This window comes from Galeopterus variegatus, unplaced genomic scaffold (genome assembly GCF_000696425.1).
Source record: "Galeopterus variegatus unplaced genomic scaffold, G_variegatus-3.0.2 Scaffold2485, whole genome shotgun sequence".
Classification (NCBI taxonomy): domain Eukaryota; kingdom Metazoa; phylum Chordata; class Mammalia; order Dermoptera; family Cynocephalidae; genus Galeopterus; species Galeopterus variegatus.
Genome location: NW_007728596.1, coordinates 33,704 through 54,709, shown reverse-complemented (window position 1 = coordinate 54,709; position 21,006 = coordinate 33,704). Strand labels below are relative to the sequence as shown.

The following is a 21,006-nucleotide window of genomic DNA, read 5'->3' as shown; positions in this document are numbered from 1 at the left end:
CTCGGTGTTGCTCCCGCGCCTCGCTCAGCCAGTGAGCGGGAACCGGTCTGTATGTGGGATCCGAACCCTCGGGCGGGAGCGCCGCCGTGCTTCCCAAGCGGCGCACTATCCAGTGCGCCACCGGGCCGGCCCTGCTTTGACTTTTATTGAAGATCATAAGCAACAGTGGTTATGTCAGTTCTGATTCTGCATTTGCCTGGACTGTTATGGACATTCATGTATCACTCAGTATTTCCTGTATAATATATCACTTCAGAAGTGAGTTATATAATAATTCCTGTTTCTTTTACTTTTTGCTTTGCCTGCAAGGAAAATCAGTCAAGATTTATACTAGATCATCGCAATTTTGTTGACCTAGAGGTGACACATTTGCATTCTTGCTTTCTACTTTTTTTCTTTTTATTCTTTTGTTAATCTATTTATAAAAGCAGTAGCCCATGCCTCCTGTAGCACATATTTTCTTTCCTTTCTTCTCCATTCCCTCCCCTGTATTAAGTATTTTACAATTGCCTTTAAGAAACTGAGTTTAAGGATTTATAGGAAAAGATGAAGATTAGACTCTCAATGATATAGTCAACCCTTGTAGAGAAAAGAATCAGCCATAGGGCCAAGCCCCATGCTCCCTCAGAAATGGGTGCCTTTGTTCTCTATTCAGGTTTTTCCTAACCTTATCTGTCTCTGTGGCCAAAGTGTTTCTGCTATTCCCTGTTAGTTAGCTATCTCAAGTGACTGTTCCCTTCTTGAAACCCTGTCTGTGTGCTGTTCTCTCTCTTGTTCTCATTACTAAAACTCACATTCACATTCCAAAAGAGAGTATCTGATTGACTAACTTAATGACCTGTTAGTGCCAGGCCACCTTCTATGTCATTAGCCAGCCGAGAGATTCTTCTTTAGTCATGTGCCATACTTGATTGAGTAGGGTCATGTGACACAAGTATGTGACCTATAAAACCTGTCAGAATTGGCATAGCAGGAACTCAGCATTACCCCCTTCTTTTCCATTATGATACAACAATTGATTCACTCTGAACTTGTTAAGGACAGTTGTTAAACTGGATTTTCCCCCAAACAAGTCAGCTTGATATTTATAGATTAAGGTTTAGATGAATTACTGATCTCATTCCCAAAATATTTTGCGGTTTTTTTCCCCTCCTAATTTCATTCTTAGTCACAAAACAAAGGACAGTCTTTACCACCTTTTAGCCACAATTTAAAATAAGCCCATGGTACTGATTGTTGGTCCAAGAAAGCCCATCTGTTAGACACTATGAAAAGAAAAGAAAATTTAAATGTTTCCATTCTTGTTAGCATCTCTATATTTGGAGGAAGAAGAGATAGAAGCTATGAGCTGAAATAAGGTTTTAGATTATTAGCCTCACCTGGGTTTTAATCTGGCTTTCTCATTTACTGGATGATAGATGAGAATCTTTTCTAAGTAAGCTTTAGTTTACTCATGAATAAAATGGAGATTATGGTATTTGCTTCCTGTGACTATTAGAATTAAATGATAGGATACATGCAAAGTAGTTAGCAAAGTGCCTGGCATATGAAAGGTGCTTGATAAATGTTAGCTCCTACTATATTTAGATCATTAAATCTTATTAATAATAAGGATCACCCTAGTCCAACAGGAAGTTCTTAGTGCTGATGAAAACTAACATTTCTTTGTGTATGAGCTGAGACCTAATTATTATTGAGTCCTTGTTTATTCGGCACTATGCTAGGTACCAACTGGGTATACAAGAGACATACTGCAATATGATTCTTGCTTTCTAATCTCAACTATGAAATGTCATTTCCAGAAATTTTTTTAAGGAAACTCAACCATATGATAGTGTTACATTGTTGAAAGTCTAGTTCTGTCACTAGCTGTGTGACCTTGGGCAAATTACTTAACTTTTCTGTGCTTCAGTTTCTTTATAGTTTTTTATAGTTTTGTTTGTAAAATGGGAAAGATACTTTATTGGATTGTTGTAAACAATAAATAAGTTGATATATGTAAAACACATAGTACAGCCTGTGATATATGGTAAGTGCTGTATAAATTGCTGCTGTTAGATTTTGATTCCCAGCAGCTGAATGGTTGAATGTTAGGCTCCTTGGGCAAACTGGCTACTCCTTCTTCTCTTCATTTAAATTGAATAGATTTCAGGCCAGCCGGTGGCTCACTCGGGAGAGTGAGGTGTTCGTAACACCAAGGCCACGGGTTTGGATCCCATATAGGGATGGCCGGTTGCTCACTGGCTGAGCATGGTGCTGACAACACCAAGTCAAGGGTTAAGATTCCCCCTTACCGGCAATCTTTAAAGTAAGTAAGTAAATAAATAAATAAATAAATAAATTGAATAGATTTCTTTGAGGGAGGTTTATAGTATATCTTTATACTAATGGTGACTTACAGTCACCATTGCCAAGGCAATTTTGTAGAATCCAGGTGGTAAGAGATTAGTGAGCTGAAGGACATGGCCTGCAGATAATCTTGTGGTTTCATTTTGATGAACACAGAATTTCCATATGTTGCCGGCCTGCCTTTGGTAATACTTTGGCAGGAAAAATGTATCTTGAAATTTTTACAAAGCTGATTCTCCCTCCACCCCTGAAATAAAATTTGGGGGGAGGGGGCTACAGGGAATGTGGTGCTACCAGTATGAAAGTAGGGTGTAGAAAAAGCATTTGAATTGAGACTTTTTACTTTAGCTTAACAAATCCAGCAGACAAGGAATTTTCTAATCAAGAGCTACTTCCCTTAATGGGGAAACTCATTTCTGATTTATATTTCCTTCTCAAGGAGTGAGAGTTTCCTTTTTGACATATTAGTGAGATTGAACATTTCTTTTCATTGTGTTTATTGATCATTTATATTACTTTTGTGAATTGCCTATTCATGTCCTTCCTTGACCTTTTTTTAATGAAGAGACTTATCTTTGCAGAAAACGGACATTAAATGTTTGCCAAATGTTTCAAATATATTTTTCATTTTATCAATTATCTTTCACCCTTGGTTGTGTTTTTTTTTATTTTGACCACACAGAAACTTTTAGTTTTAATGTAATGAATCTAAATTTTTCCTGAAAAGTATTTATCTTGTTATGGTTAGAAAAAAAATTTCTGAGTGTTGTGAAACCTGTCATAGTTTATTGTAGATGGATCCATTTAATAAACATGTTTTCTTACAAAAAGAAGGTGGTTGATTGTCACAGGATTTGCAAAATCTTTGCAAGCTAACAGGTCTAAGGCTATAATACCATAATAATAGCTACCACTCACCACTTCACACCTGGTGTGTGCCAAGACAGTGTGCTAGGTCTTTTATATACAATATTCCTAATACCCAGTTTCAAGCTAAATAGTATTATTGTTCACTTCTCACATATGAGTAAAGTGAGGCTTGAAGACATGAAATGATTTGCTCAGGGTCACAGAGCTAGTTAGTGACTGGATTGGAATTTTAACTGAAATCTGCGTAAGTCCAAAATATATACTTTCTCTGCACAGCTCTGCTTCTTTAAATTGGTCCTATAAGTTGTCTTTACTAGAACTTGATAAGAGGGTCTATAGCCTAGCTAGGCTGTTCTTTGTTCCTGAAAGCATAATAGATAAGATAATGAGAAACGTGTAAGGTTGCTTAAAGAAAGGTCTCTACTGTCTAGGGCAGTAGTTTTCAAAGTGTGGTTCTTAGACCAGCATCATCATCATTACTTGGGAATTTGTTAGAAATGCAAATTCTCAGGCCCCACACCAGATCTACATAATCAGAAACTCTAGGGTTGGGGCCCAGCAATCTGTTTATCTCCATTTGATTATGATGCATGTTAAAATTTTACAACTACTGGTCAAGGGAAATTATTTTCTAACTAGTGTTTTTTCCTGTTTCTGTTGGGTTTCAGCCTGTCTCAGCCCTTATGTGCAAAATTAGCATGATTGCATAGTGGCAAGAGTGTGGTGGCACTTAGGAGCTAGTTGAATCCGGGGTATTAAGCATTTAAGGCAAATTCACCTCCCTAAACCATAGTTTCCCATCTCTGAACTGATGTTAATAACTTCTGTCTCCATATAGGATATTATTTTAGAATAAAATAAGATAACGTAAAGAGCCTAGTACACTGCCAGTTTCCGAGATATTTGAGAAATTTCCTCTAGCAATTTTTTCTTGTTAGCAAAGAGCGCCCACCTCCATCTGTTCTAAATTCCTCTTGTTTCTTGAATGTATTTTGCTGTCTTTTGTCTCTGGGCCTTTGTGTTAACTCTTTCTGTTAGACACCCAACCTCCTACCCTTCTTTACCTCAATAACTTCTGTAATCCTTTAGATCCTTGTTTGTAGTTTATTCCACCTGAAGGAGGCTTTCCTTAACCCCTACCCCACAGTCTCTATAGCAGCCTGTATTTCTCCTTTCACTACATTTATCACATCATTTTGGAATCACCTGTCTCCTGTATAAACTTCATTGAGTAGCAGGTACAATGTTTTGTGCACTGCCATATTCCTAGGAACAAGTAGGGTTCCTCACACATTGTAGGAGCTAATAAATGTTGAATGAATTAATAGTGGCTGCCATTATTTCTTCACCATCATCATCCAAGAGTGATCTCCCTACTCAGGCTTGTAGTTTTTGTGCTGACTGCTTATGATAATCATAAGTAAATATTATTGGGACCAGTGCCTGTTTTCTCTTTCCCTGAAAGCACATGCTTTGACCTAGGCTGACATAGTAGTAGTTCACTCAGCTGCTTCCTAACCATAGATCCCTCTGTATCACAGGTCCCTTCGGGGAGCTATGTGCCTTGATGGATCAAGTTCATCATATGCCGAACTCAAAATGGCAGCATCCATCGGACCTCACCATGCGGTGAGTAGAAGAGGGAGGAAAAGGGTAGAATTTGGCTGCAGGAGGAATGTGGTGGGGAGTTGGGGTTGTAATTGTTTAATTCCAGAGGTGGAAAAAGAAGCAATGCAGTATAATGGAGTAAGAAGGTACTGAAATTCAGGAAACCTGGGTTCTAATACAAGCTTTGCAATTTTTAACTAGCTGTATATGATTTTGATCAAGTCACTTCACTTCTGTGGTCTTCACATCAGTGAAAGGAAGATGTTGGATTAATTGTTGTCAAAGGACCTTTCCAGTTCTGAAATCTGTATTCTTGATGCAGTGTGGCTTTACAGATTTATTCAGTTACTTTGATTCAGTTACTCAGAAACCTAGAAGTCATCTTTGACTCCTTTCTCTCTCACCCCGTATCTAGTCCATCAGCAAATCCTATAGACTCTACATATATATCCAGAATCTGACCATGTCTCATCATTTTACCTGGATTATTGCAAGTCTCCTAAATGGTCTCCCTGCTTCTTACCCTTGCATGTCTACTGTTCTCAACTCAGCAGGCAGAAATTCTTTTAAAGCATGAGTCAGATTCTCTTCTTTGCTCAGTATTTTCCAGGGGCTTCCCATCTCACATCTTCCCATCCTCACAATCCCCTACAAAGGCCTATATGTTTTGGCCTAGGCTCACCAGACTCATCTCCTACTACTCTTCCTCTTGCTCACTCTGCTCTAGTCATAATGGCTTCCTTGCTATTTTTTAAACATGTTAGACATGCCCCACCCCCCTTCAGGGCCTTTACATTCAAGTTTCCTCTATAGTTGCCAAAATCACAGCATTCTCAGAAAGAAAAGCAGTGTAGTGTAATTGTTATTAGATAAATTCTAGAGTCAGATGTGAATTCAAATCTAGTTTCCTTTCCTTTACTCTATTATATGACTCTGGGTAAGTTATTTAACCTGAGGCTCAGTTTCCTTACCTGTACAAGGAGTTAAAGAGAGTACTTTCCTGTAGGATTGTCACTAGCTTTAAGTGAGATGAAAGAATTTAAAGTTTAAATTGAGTTTAAAGAATTCAGCAAGTACTTGCATATAGGGATAGATAAATGTCAGGTACTGTTATAATTATTTTCAACCTTGGCTATTCTTCATAACTACCTGTGGAAATAACTAAAAATGCAGGTGTCCAGGCCCTGACTCCACGGATTGTTTAAGTCATTAAGTCTGGGGGAGGGAGGGGCCAAGAATCCATACCTTTAAAAAGCTTTCCAGGTGGTTATTAGGAACAGTTTTTTTTTTTTTTTTTTAAAAGATGACCGGTAAGGGGATCTTAACCCTTGACTTGGTGTTGTCAGCACCACGCTCAGCCAGTGAGCGAACCGGCCATCCCTATGTGGGATCCGAACCCGGGGCCTTGGTGTTATCAGCACCACACTCTCCCGAGTGAGCCACGGGCTGGCCCTAGGAACAGTTTTGGAATTGAAAATGAGATCAAATTATCTCAGAGGGTCTTACTCAGAACCCCAGCCCAGCACATGACTAAAGGAGCCTCTCAAGAAACTTTACTTTGAAGCTGGTTGATTAGCTTAGTTGGTGCTGATAACACCAATATCCGGGGTTTGATCCCTGTACCAGCCAGCCAAAAAAAAAAAGGAAAGAAACTTTGGTCTATACTATTAATTGCTCAGTCTCTTAACCTGCAATGTGATATTCACATGATGACTTACCTTCTCTGGGAATTTTATTCTAATTTTAACTTCTGTGTCCTAAGCAAACTTGAGCTATGTCAGACAAGGAGGTGCTGTTGTAGGTACAGGTCTGATGCAAGCAATGAAATATAGATCCTGCTCTAAATGCTTCTGAGGAGAGAAACTTTTTTTCCTGCTTAAACATTATTATATATTAGTTTTCCTTTGAACATTGTGTATGTGGCATATATCACCAAAATAATGTGGGAATTAGGTGGCTTTGGAACTTGGAAGGAAATAAAACTTATGATATAGCTTTCATGTAAATGAAATAGTATAAAATTTCTAAAATTATGACAATTGAAATATAAAATTAATATCTGATTTCTGATAAATAAAGATACTATTAAAATAATTGTGCTGCCTTTTTCATATGCAAAGAGCCATTCCACCTGAAACATCTTTACTGTTTTTATTTTCTCTCTCAATAGGAACTATGCCCGGTTCCGACAGAAACCTCTGCAAAGATACAGTCTGACTCAGTGGGTTGACAGGAACATGCGAAGCCACCATCGGTTCCAGCGTCTCCCAGACTTCTAGTACAGTCCATTTGCTCATCCCATCAGCAGTGATGTTCCCTATCCAGGGTCCTGTCTAGAGCAGAATCTCATTTTCTTCCACTGTTTCGTGCTATGTAGGTTTTTAATTTTATTTTTCATAAGATTTTTATTTAAAGAATTTGTTACCTTTTGGAAATGCCCATTGCTGACTTGAATTTTTTTGTATGAGGTCCCTACTGATTTTGTGCGTGTGTGTATGTGTGTGTGTGTCTGTCTATGTGTAAGCAGTGTTAAGTTGATATCGTTTTTTTATTTTTAATTTAAATTGAAGGTGACTGCCTCCTGAAAGCCAGCATAAAGCCAAAACAAACACCCAGGCTTAAGTAAAGCACCCACCTTTATGCAGAGGTGAAGTCTACTTCTGGTGCCCGAAAGAAGTAATCTTTTAATCTCCTGTATGGAAGAGATTCTTTACCTGGCTACAAGCCAGTGTTAATTATTACCAAAGACTTGTGAATGGATATAAGTCACGTTTAACAACCCCTCTTATTTTTTTATTTGAATCTCTGAATACCTGTCCGTATTTTAAAGTTGGCAATCCAGGACACACTAAGTAGGATGGAGAAGGAGAAAAATCCTGTTGAAAGGACAGATAAAAATTATTAAGTTCTCTCCTCTCCTTTGTGTACCTACTAGCTGCCTTTATTTATTTATTTTTTTAGCTTTGTTTTTTTTATTCTTTGTTAAACTTAATTTGCATAGTAGTGTTTACAAATCTTACACATCTTAACTCTGACAGAAGACTGCTGACTGACCCCTGTTGAATACCTTATGGTCTTGTGACTGTCTCCTCTGCCCTGATTCAAGGATTTTCCTTCTCTTTTTTCCACCCTTAGTTACCACCCTGACTCTTAAGTGTCTATCTGCGGTATTCCTATATCCTGTTAGACATGGATATGTTTCTTCAGAACGGCCCCCCTGCTCTCTCCATTGAAGAGCTGCCCACCCAGAGTCTTGATTCTGGGACAGGCCATTGCCACTGAAGAGTCAGTTGGTTTTCACTTTCATCTGCTGAACTTGAAGTATCAAGTATGGGTGTTAATCAGGGAGCTTCCATCCTGTGGCAGAGATTTTGGAGAGGCATTCTTTTGTCTCCATTATTGGTTAACAAGAGGTGCCTTTAGACCCTGGATGTTACACCATCTCCTCACTTGGTCAAGCCCCTGTCATATAGTTTCATGTAACTGCTAAAGAGAGTCTAATATAGTTGTGGTTAGGCCTATGCACAAAAGCATTACCTGATCTTAAAGATTGGTATTCTAACTAAAGTTGACAGACTGTGCATCTGTCTTAATGGGTGTCTTAGGAGTTTGTTATTCTCACTCTATACACAGCTCTAGACATTTTGGGAGGTTTTGCAGTCTGGCATTTTGGGAGGTTTTGCAGTCTGCTACTGTTGTTCATTCTCTTTGAAGGTTGTTCATAGTTGCTGTAGCTTCTGTGTGGTTTTGTTTCATCAGCCCTACCTTAGTATGTGAGTAACCCATCTTAAACATCATGCCCCACTTTAGAAACTGACTTGGGAAAAGCTTGGTCATTCAAGCACCCGTAAATTTGGATGGATATTCCTAAATGTTTACAGTTTTATCCAGTCCAGGATTTTCTTTTCCTTGGACATTTGGTTTAGATTATGGGGCCAAAATGCAACTGAGAAGTTCTGTTCAAGGCAATAGTCAAAATCTATTATTTCAGTTGGCATAATTGGCATTTACTACGTCAGTCAGTTCTCCAGGCTGCTCTAAAGTAGCTTGATGGAGTGAGACATGCCAGACATACACCTATGGGACCATAGCATAATTAAAATTAAATGTAGTTGGAATAGCTAGCATTGCAGCTGTCTAGTTTCCCACAGATAACTTGAGGACTAAAGGGAGACAACTTTGCTTAGGCAAAAATCTAAGACTCATGTTCCAGCCCTCCTGGTACAGGAAGGTTTAAGACTGAATGTGTAATGGCAGCATTGCCTTTGCCAAATCAAATGAGTGACAGGTTAACTAGAAAATGTGACAATCACATTTCCTCTTAGCTCAAATAATTCTGTTTTTCCAAAGTTTTAGCAGCTTAATTAAATCTGTTGGACTGGAGGAGGAGAGAGCTGTTCTCTAGTGGTTAACATTAGGTATTCTTTAAGAAGAAAAAACAAAGCCAAAGAAAACTCATTTGGCATGTTCGCCTTAAAGATGGTAGTGGGTAGGATCTGGAGTTTTAATCTCTTTTCAGAGCTGCATATCTCTTATATTTGGTGTTGGCCTCTAAGTCTAATATTTCAGGTGGGATTCTTGGTGTATTTTTTATTTGAATAAGGGTTATGTGCATTTAATGGCCTCACCTAGCTTTCTTCATCCATGATGACATTCTCACCACAAGGGTCTTGACAAAACAGAGTAAAAATGTGCTGCTTACATAGTTTACTTGTAAGTAAGGAGCCTGAAATAATCTGTAGTTTTGCATCTAATACAGGTCCCGGTTTACTTGTGTTGTTGTCAGGATCAATTATGAAACTGAAGTTTGGTGCCTCCTCTTTATCATATTTTTTCCCTTGTAACAGTTGTGTTTAATGTCATTAAAAAGAAATAAAAGTTCTTGTGAGTGGCGTATGTTATGTGGCTGTCTATTGTGGGCTTTGGAGGAGGGTTATTTGCCTTGCTCCTTTGCATAGGTAGGTTAATGGGGTATGTATGGGAGGGGGTGGCAGTTAGTAGAATGTGGCACTGAGAAGAAGAGGATGCTTGCTCCCTGTTCTTTTGAGGGTAAGTCACAGTGTTGAGAAAGGCATTCCAGCAGTTAAGAAATGTTGAAATTGATTGGGATTTGCTGCTACATATGGTGCATGTCAGGAGCCTGACATAGGGAGAGCCTGAAATATCACTGTGCTGCTGTTTTTGCAGAGGGGAAAGGTGGCTCATCCCTGATCAGGCAGGCATGGCCTTGCATTCCTTCCCATGGCTGTGTGGTTGGCACCCATGTCTCTGCTTCTCCAGAGCTAGCACTGATTAAGGAAGAAGCTGTGCTATGCTGGGGCATTATAACTTTGAAGGAAATATGAGAAACCAGAATTGATAGCACAAAATTAATGATGGTTCTTAACCCAACTTCTCCAGAAACTGCTGCTTCTCAAACCTAAAGTGAGGGTTGGATAAGTGTGGGTAGATGTGGGAGACACAGCATTCCTTAGATCCCTTTAGTGAACCTAAGCTTCTTAGACTTACACCCAGAAGCAAGGATAAAAGGGAAGGCAATAATAGATTGTCACCTATATTAGCCACTGCTTCTAAAATCTCAACCCACACTGAGAAAACAAGTAGGAACATGTTTGGACAGGCTTTCTGGCCTGCTGTTCTGTAAGTTTTGTCGTATATATTATTTTAGACAAAATACGTATTCTGAGTCCAGGCAAAAAGCTCAATATAAATTTGCTGAGTACTCAGCTCTTTGATATTGTCTCAATCTAAGGTACTCTTGATCTATACATATCCATCTTGTTCCTGTCAGGTGTAGATGATCCTTTGTATGGTTATTACTTAACTCCCTTTTTAGCAATGTGTTACTATTGTAGGAACCAAAGTTTCAGAGACCACGCTGAATTCTCTGAACTAGTGATGTCCCTTACCCACAGTTCATTTTACATTATGGGAAAGTGAGGTGGAAAAGGAGAAATGGATCTTTTCTAAAAGGAATGGGCTCATTCTCTAACCAGCCCATTTTAGCTTTTATTTATTTTATTTTATTTTTTATTTTTTATTTTTATTTTTTCCTTTTTGTCTTTTTTACTGACCGGCAACGGATCGCAACCCTCAGTGTCGCGCCCGTACTGGACCGGGACCGGCAACGGGATCGCAATCCTTGGTGTTGCTCCCGCACCTCGCTCAGCCAGTGAGCGGGACCCGGTCTGTACGTGGGATCCGAACCCTCGTTATTTTATTTTTTATTTTTTATTTTTATTTTTTCCTTTTTGTCTTTTTTACTGACCGGCAACGGATCGCAACCCTCAGTGTCGCGCCCGTACTGGACCGGGACCGGCAACGGGATCGCAATCCTTGGTGTTGCTCCCGCACCTCGCTCAGCCAGTGAGCGGCCGGTCTGTATGTGGGATCCGAACCCTTGGCGGGAGCGCCGCTGCACTTCCAAGCGGTGCACTGTAGCAGTGCGCCACCGGGCCAGCCCCCCCATTTTAGCTTTTATAGGAAGAAAAAACCCAACCATCTAAAACTAGAAAGCAGAGTTCCCTGCTTTTCTTAGTGTTGTCCTTCTTTTCTTTTTTTTTAAATGAAGTTTATTTATTGGTGGCTGGCGGGTACTGGGATCAGAACCCATGACCTTGGTGTTATAAGGCTGCACTCTAACCAACCCAGCTAACCAGCCAACCTGTTGTCTTGGTTTTCTAAAAGAAAAAAGAATTATTCCTAAATTGACTCTAGGGTGTGCTTGCTTTGTATGCCTGAGCACCTGTCAGGAAAAAAATTTTCACTTGTCACAGGAAGCATCAGCTGGTCAGTGGTGGAATTCTTTAATGAACAACCTCCTGCCTTGTCATTCCTCCCCACTTGTCCTTCCCCTATGACAACTGGAACATGCCATACACAGAAAACCTGGCCCTCCCCATTCTTCCCCCATTGAGAAAGGGGTGGAATGTAATCTTTTGCATAATCTTTAAAGCCATCCAAGTGATAGTCCTGAAATGTATCACTAAGGAACTACTTGTATATAAAGATCTCCTTCAACTTAGCTTCAAGCCACATTTGAAGGTTTGGGAATATTTTGTACCGATAGAGCTTGGTGGGGTTGGAGCTAGTTGGGAGGGTGGGGGTTGGGCAGGGTGTCCCATTTATAGAAGCAATTTCTTCTTAGAGGCTTCTTCTTAAAAGCAAAATCCAAAAACTGTCAAATAGGTTTAAAGAGGGAGAGGAAAGTAGAAGTCTTGAAATATCATGTGAATGGACTGGTGAGATGTTACATATTTCTGTAAAGGGTTGAAATGGTGATCTTAAATATGGAGTCTAGAGAAGGCCCATACTGAAAAGCTAGGTGTTGAAGGGACAGGAGTAGGAAGAGAAAAGGACTCCTGCTCCACAGAAACATTCACTAGTCTGTCTGCCCTCCGACCCTGAGGTTTCCCTCTAGTTCCTAGGAGCACACCCTTTGGCTCCTACTCTAGGATGCAGATGGCTCTTGGGAATCCTTTTTAACCCCTGTTCTTGGCAGGTAAGGAAACCAAGGCCTACTCTCAGAGAAGTAACTTTCCTGAGGTGTTACGTGATTACAAGACAGGTATTCCTACCTCTCATTTTGGCATTCCTCCCACGGGCCTCTTGGTCTGAAAGACCTGCCTGTGCCCTTTGAAAGTTGTGAGCAATCTCTGCGGATCTTGAGTGGTGGTGAAAGGACCACATCCCAAGTCACAGCTGTAGGGTTTGACCTTGCAACTACAGTTGATTCAGGAAAAGTTCAATCTTTGTAGAACTTGGGAGTTTATGGAGATAATTAAAGGGAATGGAGTTTTATCTAAGCCAGGAGTGTTGTCTGCTACTCTTCCCTCATTCCTTTTATGATGTTCTACAAGCACAGATTTAGCTGAAGACAAGAAACCCCCATTAGCAAAGCTCCCTGAGCCCCACTGACAACTATGTATACCTAATGATGACTTGGCTTCTCTATCATTTGGCACTAGATGGGCACAGAAGGCCTAGGAAGTGCCTCCCTGAGGTTTGGCTTAGAGTTCTGTGTGCTAATCAGTTTCCTATTTTCCCACCCTCCCTCTAAGACCTGTTTTCCCTCTACTTTCAGGACCTTCCAGAACAGTCTGCTATAAGCCCTGCTTAACTGACATTTTCTCCCCAAGCTTTTCCTGGCTCTGGACAGGAATGTTCGAGGTGCCCCATTTACTGGTTTGCTCATTGCCTGATGGCATCATTACCTTTCAGCCTGCTGTTGGGATCATAATGATGTTTCTTTAACAGCCCAAAACAGCAGGCTGTGAATACTAAGCTATTGAAAGCAGCTTTTGTAGTTCCTTTTCACTTCCTTCCTTGCCCTAGGGAGAAACAAGAATTGCATTCCTTTGGCCAGGGAAAGCACCCAGCCCCGTCCAGAAGGGAAAACCCCTTGTTTTAAAAACTGAGTACCAGCCTGCATACCTATGCAGTGAGGCAGCCTAACTCAGTTTGGGGGAGCCTCAGTAATAGGATGACGGAGCAGTTATTTTCTTCTCTTACACGTGCACCCCCATCTGTTCGAGATTTCCCTTCCAACTCCAGCTTGGCTGGCAGGCATGTCCCTAAGAAGCTGCAGGCCAAAATGGAGAGGGAGAACTGACGCCCTCCTCCACACATCCTGACTTGCTGCCAACTGCCAGAAAAAGAGGGCAACATTTAGGCATTTACCAGAAGACAAGGATGTGCCTTTTCATTCGTCTTTTTATTTTACATTTAAAAAGTGGTTATTGCTCTAACTGGATCAGAGGTAAGGACCTTTCTCCTAAGGAGCCTTGGCCTTGCAGCCCCATTCAGCAGGGATGGAAGTACAAGACAATGAGTGGAGCCTCATGCCTTCCCATGAGGAAGCCCTTAGTATTGCTGATGTCTGCCCTTTATCCTGTCTCTCCTCCCTTGTGCTCCCACACGTGGGCAAAGCAGAGCAGTGGCCGACACAGGCTTGAGAACTCTTGTAGACTAGAAGGGGTGGTCACTGGGTGATGGCTTTCTGCTCTCTGGCTCAGGGGCCAGTGCTCTTATCATTCAGTTCAACAAATGTTTACTGAGCGCCTACCATGTAGGTTTGTGCTAGGCGCAGTCCTCCCACACTCCCATCCTTGGCTACCAATGGAAAATGCAGAGGTCTACCTCTTCCCACGCAGGCATTTGGTAGCCATAATTCATCAGTCCTAGGGAAGAGTCTGCCTTTCCTCATCAAGCACCATTTTTTTTTAAACCAGAAAGGGGCAGTGGAAAGACCTGTCATGTTATACCATTCAGGCTCTAGGGAAGGACATGAGGACCCTGGGTAACTGTCAGAGAACCCTGGATGAGAATGGCAAGATAGGAAGACCCCAGAGGCCAATGGTGACAACCAGGGCTGCTCTGCCTGTCCATAGTGAGTGACTCAGGCCTGCCTTCCAGCAGTTTCCACTCCAGAGTGGGTGGTTTAGCAGACCCTAGGATGCTGGATGTGAATGTGCCTTCTCAATTGTCCAAGCCAGCACTGCTGAAACTCTAAGAGAATCTTCCTAAAGAAACAGGGCCAATGCCTTCCAGGTTTTCTTAAGACCCCAGACTGATTAACTTACAGTCAAAGAAGACAGAGGATGCAGGCTACCAGCTCAGTCCTTGGGGGTATCTCTCTACCCTCTGGAGTGCAGCCCTCTGATTTTGTTTTCCAAGTGACAGATAACTCTCACACACTTGCAAAGCTGTGCATTATACCACAAACAAGTCCTTGATGGCTGATCCAGAAAAGGCTTGATGGCAGCCATGACCCTGCACGACAGGCAGCCTCACGGCTTCCCTGATGTTCCTTGGTCTGAAAGACACAGCTTGAGTCAGTCTTAGTGCTTATCGTCTCCCAGAGCTTTGTGCATTTTCTCAAAGAGGAAACCAGTCCAGGAGAGGCGAGGAGGCAGAAGGCTGTTTCTCATGCAGCTTTGCCTTTTCCAGAATGGGACCAGGCCTTTTAATTTTGTGGCTTATTTATTTTTTTGCAGAATTCGGGTTTGTAGTTCAGCCTCCTTCATCAGACTAGGACAGGGGGAAGAGGGAGAACTGTGCAGCTATCTGTGCCTCCTCCCCCACCCCGCTGCTGTCTCCCTCTCCCTGTGCCCTGGACCTGGGGACCAGCAGAGAAGAAAAATGAAATCCTTTTCCCTGCAGACAGGCAGTCACGCTTCGATGATGTTCACTGAGGGCTTGTTTGGAAACTGGGAGGAAAAAAATGAGAGAAGCGGCCAGGGCTAATTGTGAATAGACTTCTTGCAAGGTTGGAAACAGAGGACAGAAGAAGGAAGGGAGCAGCAGGGCTGCAGTCTAAAAGCCAGGCTCTTGTCCCTTGTGGAAAGAAAAGAGTAGCCCTGCCTGGATATCTTGTCTGTCTGCCTTCTCAAACCCAGCCTTCAGCCTCACTCAGCTGAATGGCCAAGACTGGGTCCTGGGTCCATGGCCCCTGGTCCCCAGTCCACCCCCAGCAGACTCATCCCTCTGGATGGTTTTCTCACATCCTGCAGATGTGCCTCTGAGTGCAGCCTCAGCCACTGACATTATTGAGGTGCTTCTGGAAATGGGGGTTAATAAGAGGCTTCAGGAAATGCACCAGAAAAGAGAAGCCAAGAGAGAGGACAGTAAGCCAGAGGGTACAGGAGAAGGAGGGAGGAGATGTAGAGAGGGCCAGATGTTTGTTGGATAACATTGTCAGAATCATGAGATCCTCTCACATTCTCTACTGCCTTTCTTCTGAGCTGCTCAAGCAAGCACTGAAAAGGTTTTCATATCTGTTTTACAGAAGAGGAAATGAGGATACAGAGGTAAAGCACCTACCCAAGGTCACGCAGCACAGCAGGAGCAGAAATGAGCCCAGAACCCTCTACCCTGGTTGTCCCACACCAACCAAGAATTCTGCCCTTCCTACTTGCTGCCTCCCCCCCTCCCTTTTTTTAACCACCGCTGGCCCCTGGCACCCTTCAAAAGGAGACGATCCAAAATCAATTCGCAGTGGCTTCTGTGTCACACGGTCAGCAGCCAAGCCTGGCTCTGCCCAGCTGCAGCCATGCCAAACCCTGAGCTGACCCTTTCTGCCGTCCAGGGAACTACCAGCACACAAGGCACAGGGCCACCCATGCAGGCCCAGGTCTTGCCCTCACCTTGCTGCGGAGCAGACCTCCGCTCTGGTGCTCTGGTGTGCTGGTTTCTGATGCACTCTTGGTTTTTTCCTTGTTGTTATTTGGTTCATTGTCCTTGATAATGTCATACTGGCGGCAGAAGAGGGCGATGACACCTGGGGTGAAAAGCGGGAGCAGTCAGAGGCCAGGCCTGAGTGCCTTCCTCCCACTTCATTCCCACCAGCACTTGCTCTCCCCTACACTACTACAGCACCCTCCCTCTCCAGCTTCATCCTGTTCCCTCCCCAGCCAGCCCTTCCACTGATGCCGGGCAGTGGATCTTCCTACAACATGTATCTGATCGTGTCTCCTCCCCTTCCTTCCTATAAACCTCTGAACAACTCCCCTTTTCCTTTAAGGAAAAACAGAAACAATAATAGCACTTGCTGAGCATGTGCTAGGCCCTGTGTGCACCGTATTCTACCTCACTTAATCCTCACAACCCTATGAGGGTACCTATTATTGTCATCCCAGGTTACAAGTGAGGACACTGATGCAGAGAGAGTTTACCTAATTAACTCAAGGTCAGACAGTGGTGGAGCTGGGATGTAAAACTCCAGGGCCTGCAGTCTGTTAAATGTTTAGTTTTATCAAACTGATAACACACGAACATAATATTTTTTGAAAGATAGTTTTAAGGCAGCCAACTCCAATTCTAGGTTTTTCCCCCATTTTATCTCTATACGTATACTATTTCTTGATCTGTTTTAGATATCTGTTGACTTCGTACCATGATAGATAAAGTCCCCTACGTCCCTCCCCATTATCCTAACATTTACATCACAATTTTGGGTTAATTCATTATGTTTATATTGTTAAGTGAATACTGTCTGTGCCAAGTCTAATAGTGCAACATAAGCGAGCCTCCTCTTTTGTACAACTGTTTTTCCTGCCTTTTTTAAGTGCCTATTTTTCAATGTGCTGAAGGAACATTTTTTCCCAAATGCTTCTACAATAGTATGCCCTCTCAACCACAATACTAATAAAGCTTTACCATGGTATTCAAATCCCTCAAAAGACTCCAGTCTACAGCCTCACCATCCTTTATTACCCATTTTCTACCTTCTCTCTTAGATCAGAGCTGCACTGAGCCAGATTGAGCTTAATTTCTTAAACACATCATGCCCAGAACACCTTTCTTCTTTTGGCTGCCTAACGAACTCCTACTCATCCTTCAAAGCTCAATTCCCATGTTATCTCCTCTCTGTTTTCTCTGATTTCTACCCCTAGCCCTTGAATTAATTCCCTTTCCTCTGCTCCCATACATGGTATATTACAGCATTCATCATACTGAATTACAGGTAAGTTTGGACCTGGCTTCTCCCAGACTGAGCTCTTCGCAAGCACAGGGCCTTCTTGGTCTTGACTGTAGCACTACTGTTTGGAACGGAGTCATTGTTCAGTAAGTATTGGTTGAGTTGAGTACAAAAATGAATGAAATTTGGTTTTTATCCTTAGGGAGCTCACAGGCCAGGGGGAAAGGAGAGAGACACGAGCCCAACTAACTTACATAAAAAGGGCTTAAGAGAGGGACAGACGGTGCTGTGGAGCAGAGAGGCAGAAGGGACATTCTAATGGATGGATTGGGGAAGTCTTCATGGTGGTAGTCTCAGAGCTGGTCTAAAAGGATGAGGAGATTAGGAGAGAGTCCCAAGCCTGAGGCCAGGCAATGACTTCCCCTGCACTGCCCAGGCCTGAAGCCCCTGGAGGCACAGCACCCCAGAAGAGGAAGAAGAGGCTGCGGCCCTGGCTGGAAGGTTAAGGGGCTATGGATGTGCCCACCCTAGGGGGCTAACCCACTTCTGAGGGAGAGAGAGGTGAGTACTCATTTAATCCTACAAAGCAGCTATCAATACGCTATTTTTTTGTGAGGAGTGGGTTAGAGAAGGGGTCGGATCTGGTTCCCAGAGCTGTCCCAGGCAGGACTTGGAGGCTTTTCACCTTTTCTCTCAGATGTCTCCAAGACCCTTACCCTTTGTTTCTGTGAGAGAAGGTGTCTAGTCAGGGCCTCCATTTCCCAAAGGCTCAGGGAAGAAGGAGGCTTGGAGGCCAGACTCACCCGCCCACATGAACAGGACCACAACAATGATCAGCACCTCGCCTGTCCGCAGCTGCTGGTGCCTCCCCATCTCCTTCATGGTCACCTCATCTGTGGGGAGAGAGACACTAGGTCCAGGCTCCTTTTCTCCCCCAGCCACTGCTCTAGGGCAAAGCCCAAGACAAAAAGTGCTTATTTCTACAGGTGCCCACACATCTACCATAAAGAGATTCGAGAGCATATTATGGCTACTTGGTAGCTCAGTTGGTTAGAGTGCAGCCTTATAACACCAAGGTCATGGGTTTGGATCCCTGTACTGGCCAGCCACCAGAAAAAAAAAAATTATGGCTACTTGGGGTGGCAGTGATAGGACTCAATCCAAAGGTGGGAGTTTTTATACCCAGTGACTTTGGGGACTAGAGTGATCCTTCTGTCAGCTACTGCTTTACTTGGTTGTGGGGCTCTGAGGGGGAGGAATAGGGGCAGGTAGTACTCTCCTGAAGCCACTCACTGCTCTGGCCGTGACCACTCCTCACCCCTCCCCTGTTCCTCCCAACAGCCGCCCGTGCCTGCCTTTGTTCTTGGAGGCCATCTTCTCGGCCTCGCGTGGGGTCTTGAAGAGCACTGGCTCGCTAGCTGGGCTCTGGCCCTGGATGGAGATGGCCTGCACATGCACAATGTACTCAGTGTCCTCCTCCAGGTCCCAGAGCGCACACGAGCGGGTGGTGGTGTTCACCTCCTGGATGAAGCGCAGCATCCGCACATCCTTCTTCTGCAATGGCAAGAGCCCAGTCAACAGCCCCTTCTCCCACCTCCCAGCAGTGACATCCCTTACATCTACAATCTTATCAGTTCTGCTATCTTTATCTCCATTTCACAGAGAGGTTAGGGAGGTTGCCCCTTGCCACACATCTAGTGAGAATTGGAGCCTGGTCCCAAATCACAGGAGTGTCTAAGAGCACAACCCTGCTCTTAATTGCTGTGTTCCAGTTGAAAGCTCCTGAACCCTTCTTCCCTGACTGATTCCCTTCTAGGGCCCCAGTTTTAAGCTATGTGTGCAACTTGCTGCCATCTCTCTTGCCCCGAGTTCCTTTTTCCTTTCTATTTCTCCACCCCCATCCCTCCACCTCCACACCACCCCCACTATCTTGATGAGTCTTTCCCTCCCAAGGACCCTCAAGGCTACCTGCTGAGAGATGGCAAATCCGATGACAACCTCATCCTCCAGGACATCCCAGCTCACCACTGCAGAGTTGGCCTTGAGGTGCCTGACTGTGACGTTCACAGGGGCTGAAGGGCTGTCTGGGGGGTGGGAGGCACCTGAGCCTGAGCCTTCTCTGCTGTGAGGCCCAGGCTCACTGTCTCATAAGTGAGAAAGGGAAACCTGGGGGAGGACACGCAGTGGGAGAAGGAAGAAACTAAGGCCTCAAATCGGGTCGGCAACATGGCTCTCAGTTCCTCAGTGGGTTGAAAAGCCAGGCCTGAGAGGCCCCAGGCTCCTTGTGAATAGGGTAGAAACCCTGCTGGCCACAGGCCGGCCCCACCAGGCATCCCAGGCTAAATCGATGGGCCTGGGACAGGGCCAGGTCTAATGGATAGGTAGTTGGGATTGGGAGGGACAGGTATGGAGGGGAGATACAGAAGCTGAAGGCTGGCTGATGAAAAGCAGTAAAAAGGACTGCCAGGCCAGTGCTCTTTTTACAATACTGCACTGTTAAGTGAGTGACCTTGAGGGAAGGAGAAAGACCCAGAGGTCGAGAAGGGCTCTGTGGGGGTGAGCCCTGAGATAGCAGTGAGGAGCAACAGAAGAACCCCCCGAATTGTGGTGGCCCAGGCAGAACGAAGCTGGAGGAAGGGTCTATGTGAGACTCTTTCCCACACTCCACTGGCCCCAGGAAACGTGTGGAGAGGTGGTAGGAGAAGATGGGGTCACTAGGGGCAGGGCTCCTCAGTGGAGAGTCAAGAGGGCAGGGTGGAGCCTTCTGGATGGGAAAGAGGATGAATGGGGATCAGTTGAGAAGAGAATAGGAGGGAAGCAGGAAGGAGAGTGATGGGGACAGTCGGGGTCAGGGAAGGAAGAACCTTCTAGGAAAGGGGCAGTGGAGTCACACAAACCTTTGCATCTCCCAGGGGGCAGGTGCTGCAAAGGGAAGACCTTGGCCTGAGCTGCACCCCCTCACCCCATCAATAAGTGGACCTGAGGCCCAAGGGCTGGGACCTGGGGGAGACAAAGCCAGACAAGGAGATGGACAGAGACAGACACAGACAGGTGGCGGCAGACAGAACCAGAGAACAGACAAGGGGGTATTGGAGACAGACACAGAGCTGGGAGTAAGTAGAGAGCACTGAGCTTGGGAGAGACAGATGGGGAGAAGGAGAGATGGGCAGTAAGTGGCAGCCAAAGGAAAAGAGACAGGGCGGCAGGAAAGGCTGGGCGAGGAGGAGGCCCATCCCCTCCGGGCAGGCCAGGCACTGACTGCACCGGACTCTGGGGTCCACCCTCACCAGCGCTGCGCCCTCGGGTGCCAGTCCCCATCCCCTTCACAAATGTTCCTCCTGCAGAACGGATCCCATCCGCTCCTCCTACAGAGCTGGTCTGTGAGAGGTCTCTGGGGACAGCGAGGCAGGCCCAAGGTGGGGGCACTGGTGTCCTCAGCTGCTCCCTGGGCCAGAGAAGGGAGTTAGGGAACCTGAGGCGAAGACCTTGGGTCACGGGAATGGGACTGGGGGACTGAGGACCACAAGAAAACCCAGGGCAGAGGTGATGGGAAGAGGTTTGGAGGCTGAAGGACGGGTCTGGGGTCAAGAAGGTGAAGAGAGGCTGGGGGTTGGGCTAGAGGAGCAGTGAGCGGCCGAGACAGGGGTCCCTAGCGAGCAGGGGAGTGAAGCGAGGAGCCCCAGGTGGCTGGGCGGGAGAGGAGCCTCCCGGCGCCGGTCCCCCGCCCCGGGCCCCCTTACCCGCCTGCACCAGCGCGAAGC

At 44.5% G+C, this 21,006-nt stretch overlaps 2 protein-coding genes across 5 annotated transcripts in view; one reads left to right on the top strand and one right to left on the bottom strand.

Annotated features, from left to right (window-relative positions):
- The window catches only part of S100PBP (S100P binding protein), a 39,772-nt gene extending 30,049 nt beyond the window's left edge, over positions 1–9,723 (top strand). For both annotated transcript variants that reach the window (XM_008581886.1, XM_008581887.1), the window contains 2 exons: positions 4,761–4,848; positions 6,998–9,723. In XM_008581886.1, the coding sequence (XP_008580108.1) occupies positions 4,761–4,848; positions 6,998–7,106 (197 nt within the window). In that variant the 3' untranslated portion in view covers positions 7,107–9,723. The remainder of the gene's footprint in view (positions 1–4,760; positions 4,849–6,997) is intronic.
- Positions 9,724–13,521: 3,798 nt separating this feature from the next.
- Positions 13,522–21,006, bottom strand: part of FNDC5 (fibronectin type III domain containing 5) — a 9,545-nt gene continuing 2,060 nt past the window's right edge. Inside the window, exons 1-6 of one of the 3 annotated variants that reach the window (XM_008581884.1) lie at positions 20,986–21,000; positions 19,214–19,329; positions 18,601–18,799; positions 18,049–18,138; positions 15,972–16,105; positions 13,522–15,602 (exon numbers count right to left, since the gene is read on the bottom strand). In XM_008581884.1, coding sequence (XP_008580106.1) covers positions 15,597–15,602; positions 15,972–16,105; positions 18,049–18,138; positions 18,601–18,784 — 414 coding nt within the window. In that variant the 5' untranslated portion in view covers positions 18,785–18,799; positions 19,214–19,329; positions 20,986–21,000 and the 3' untranslated portion in view covers positions 13,522–15,596. Of the gene's footprint in view, positions 15,603–15,766; positions 16,106–18,048; positions 18,139–18,600; positions 18,800–19,213; positions 19,330–20,985; positions 21,001–21,006 lie in introns of those variants that run through there. The other 2 variants (XM_008581883.1, XM_008581882.1) reach the window with 2 other exon arrangements.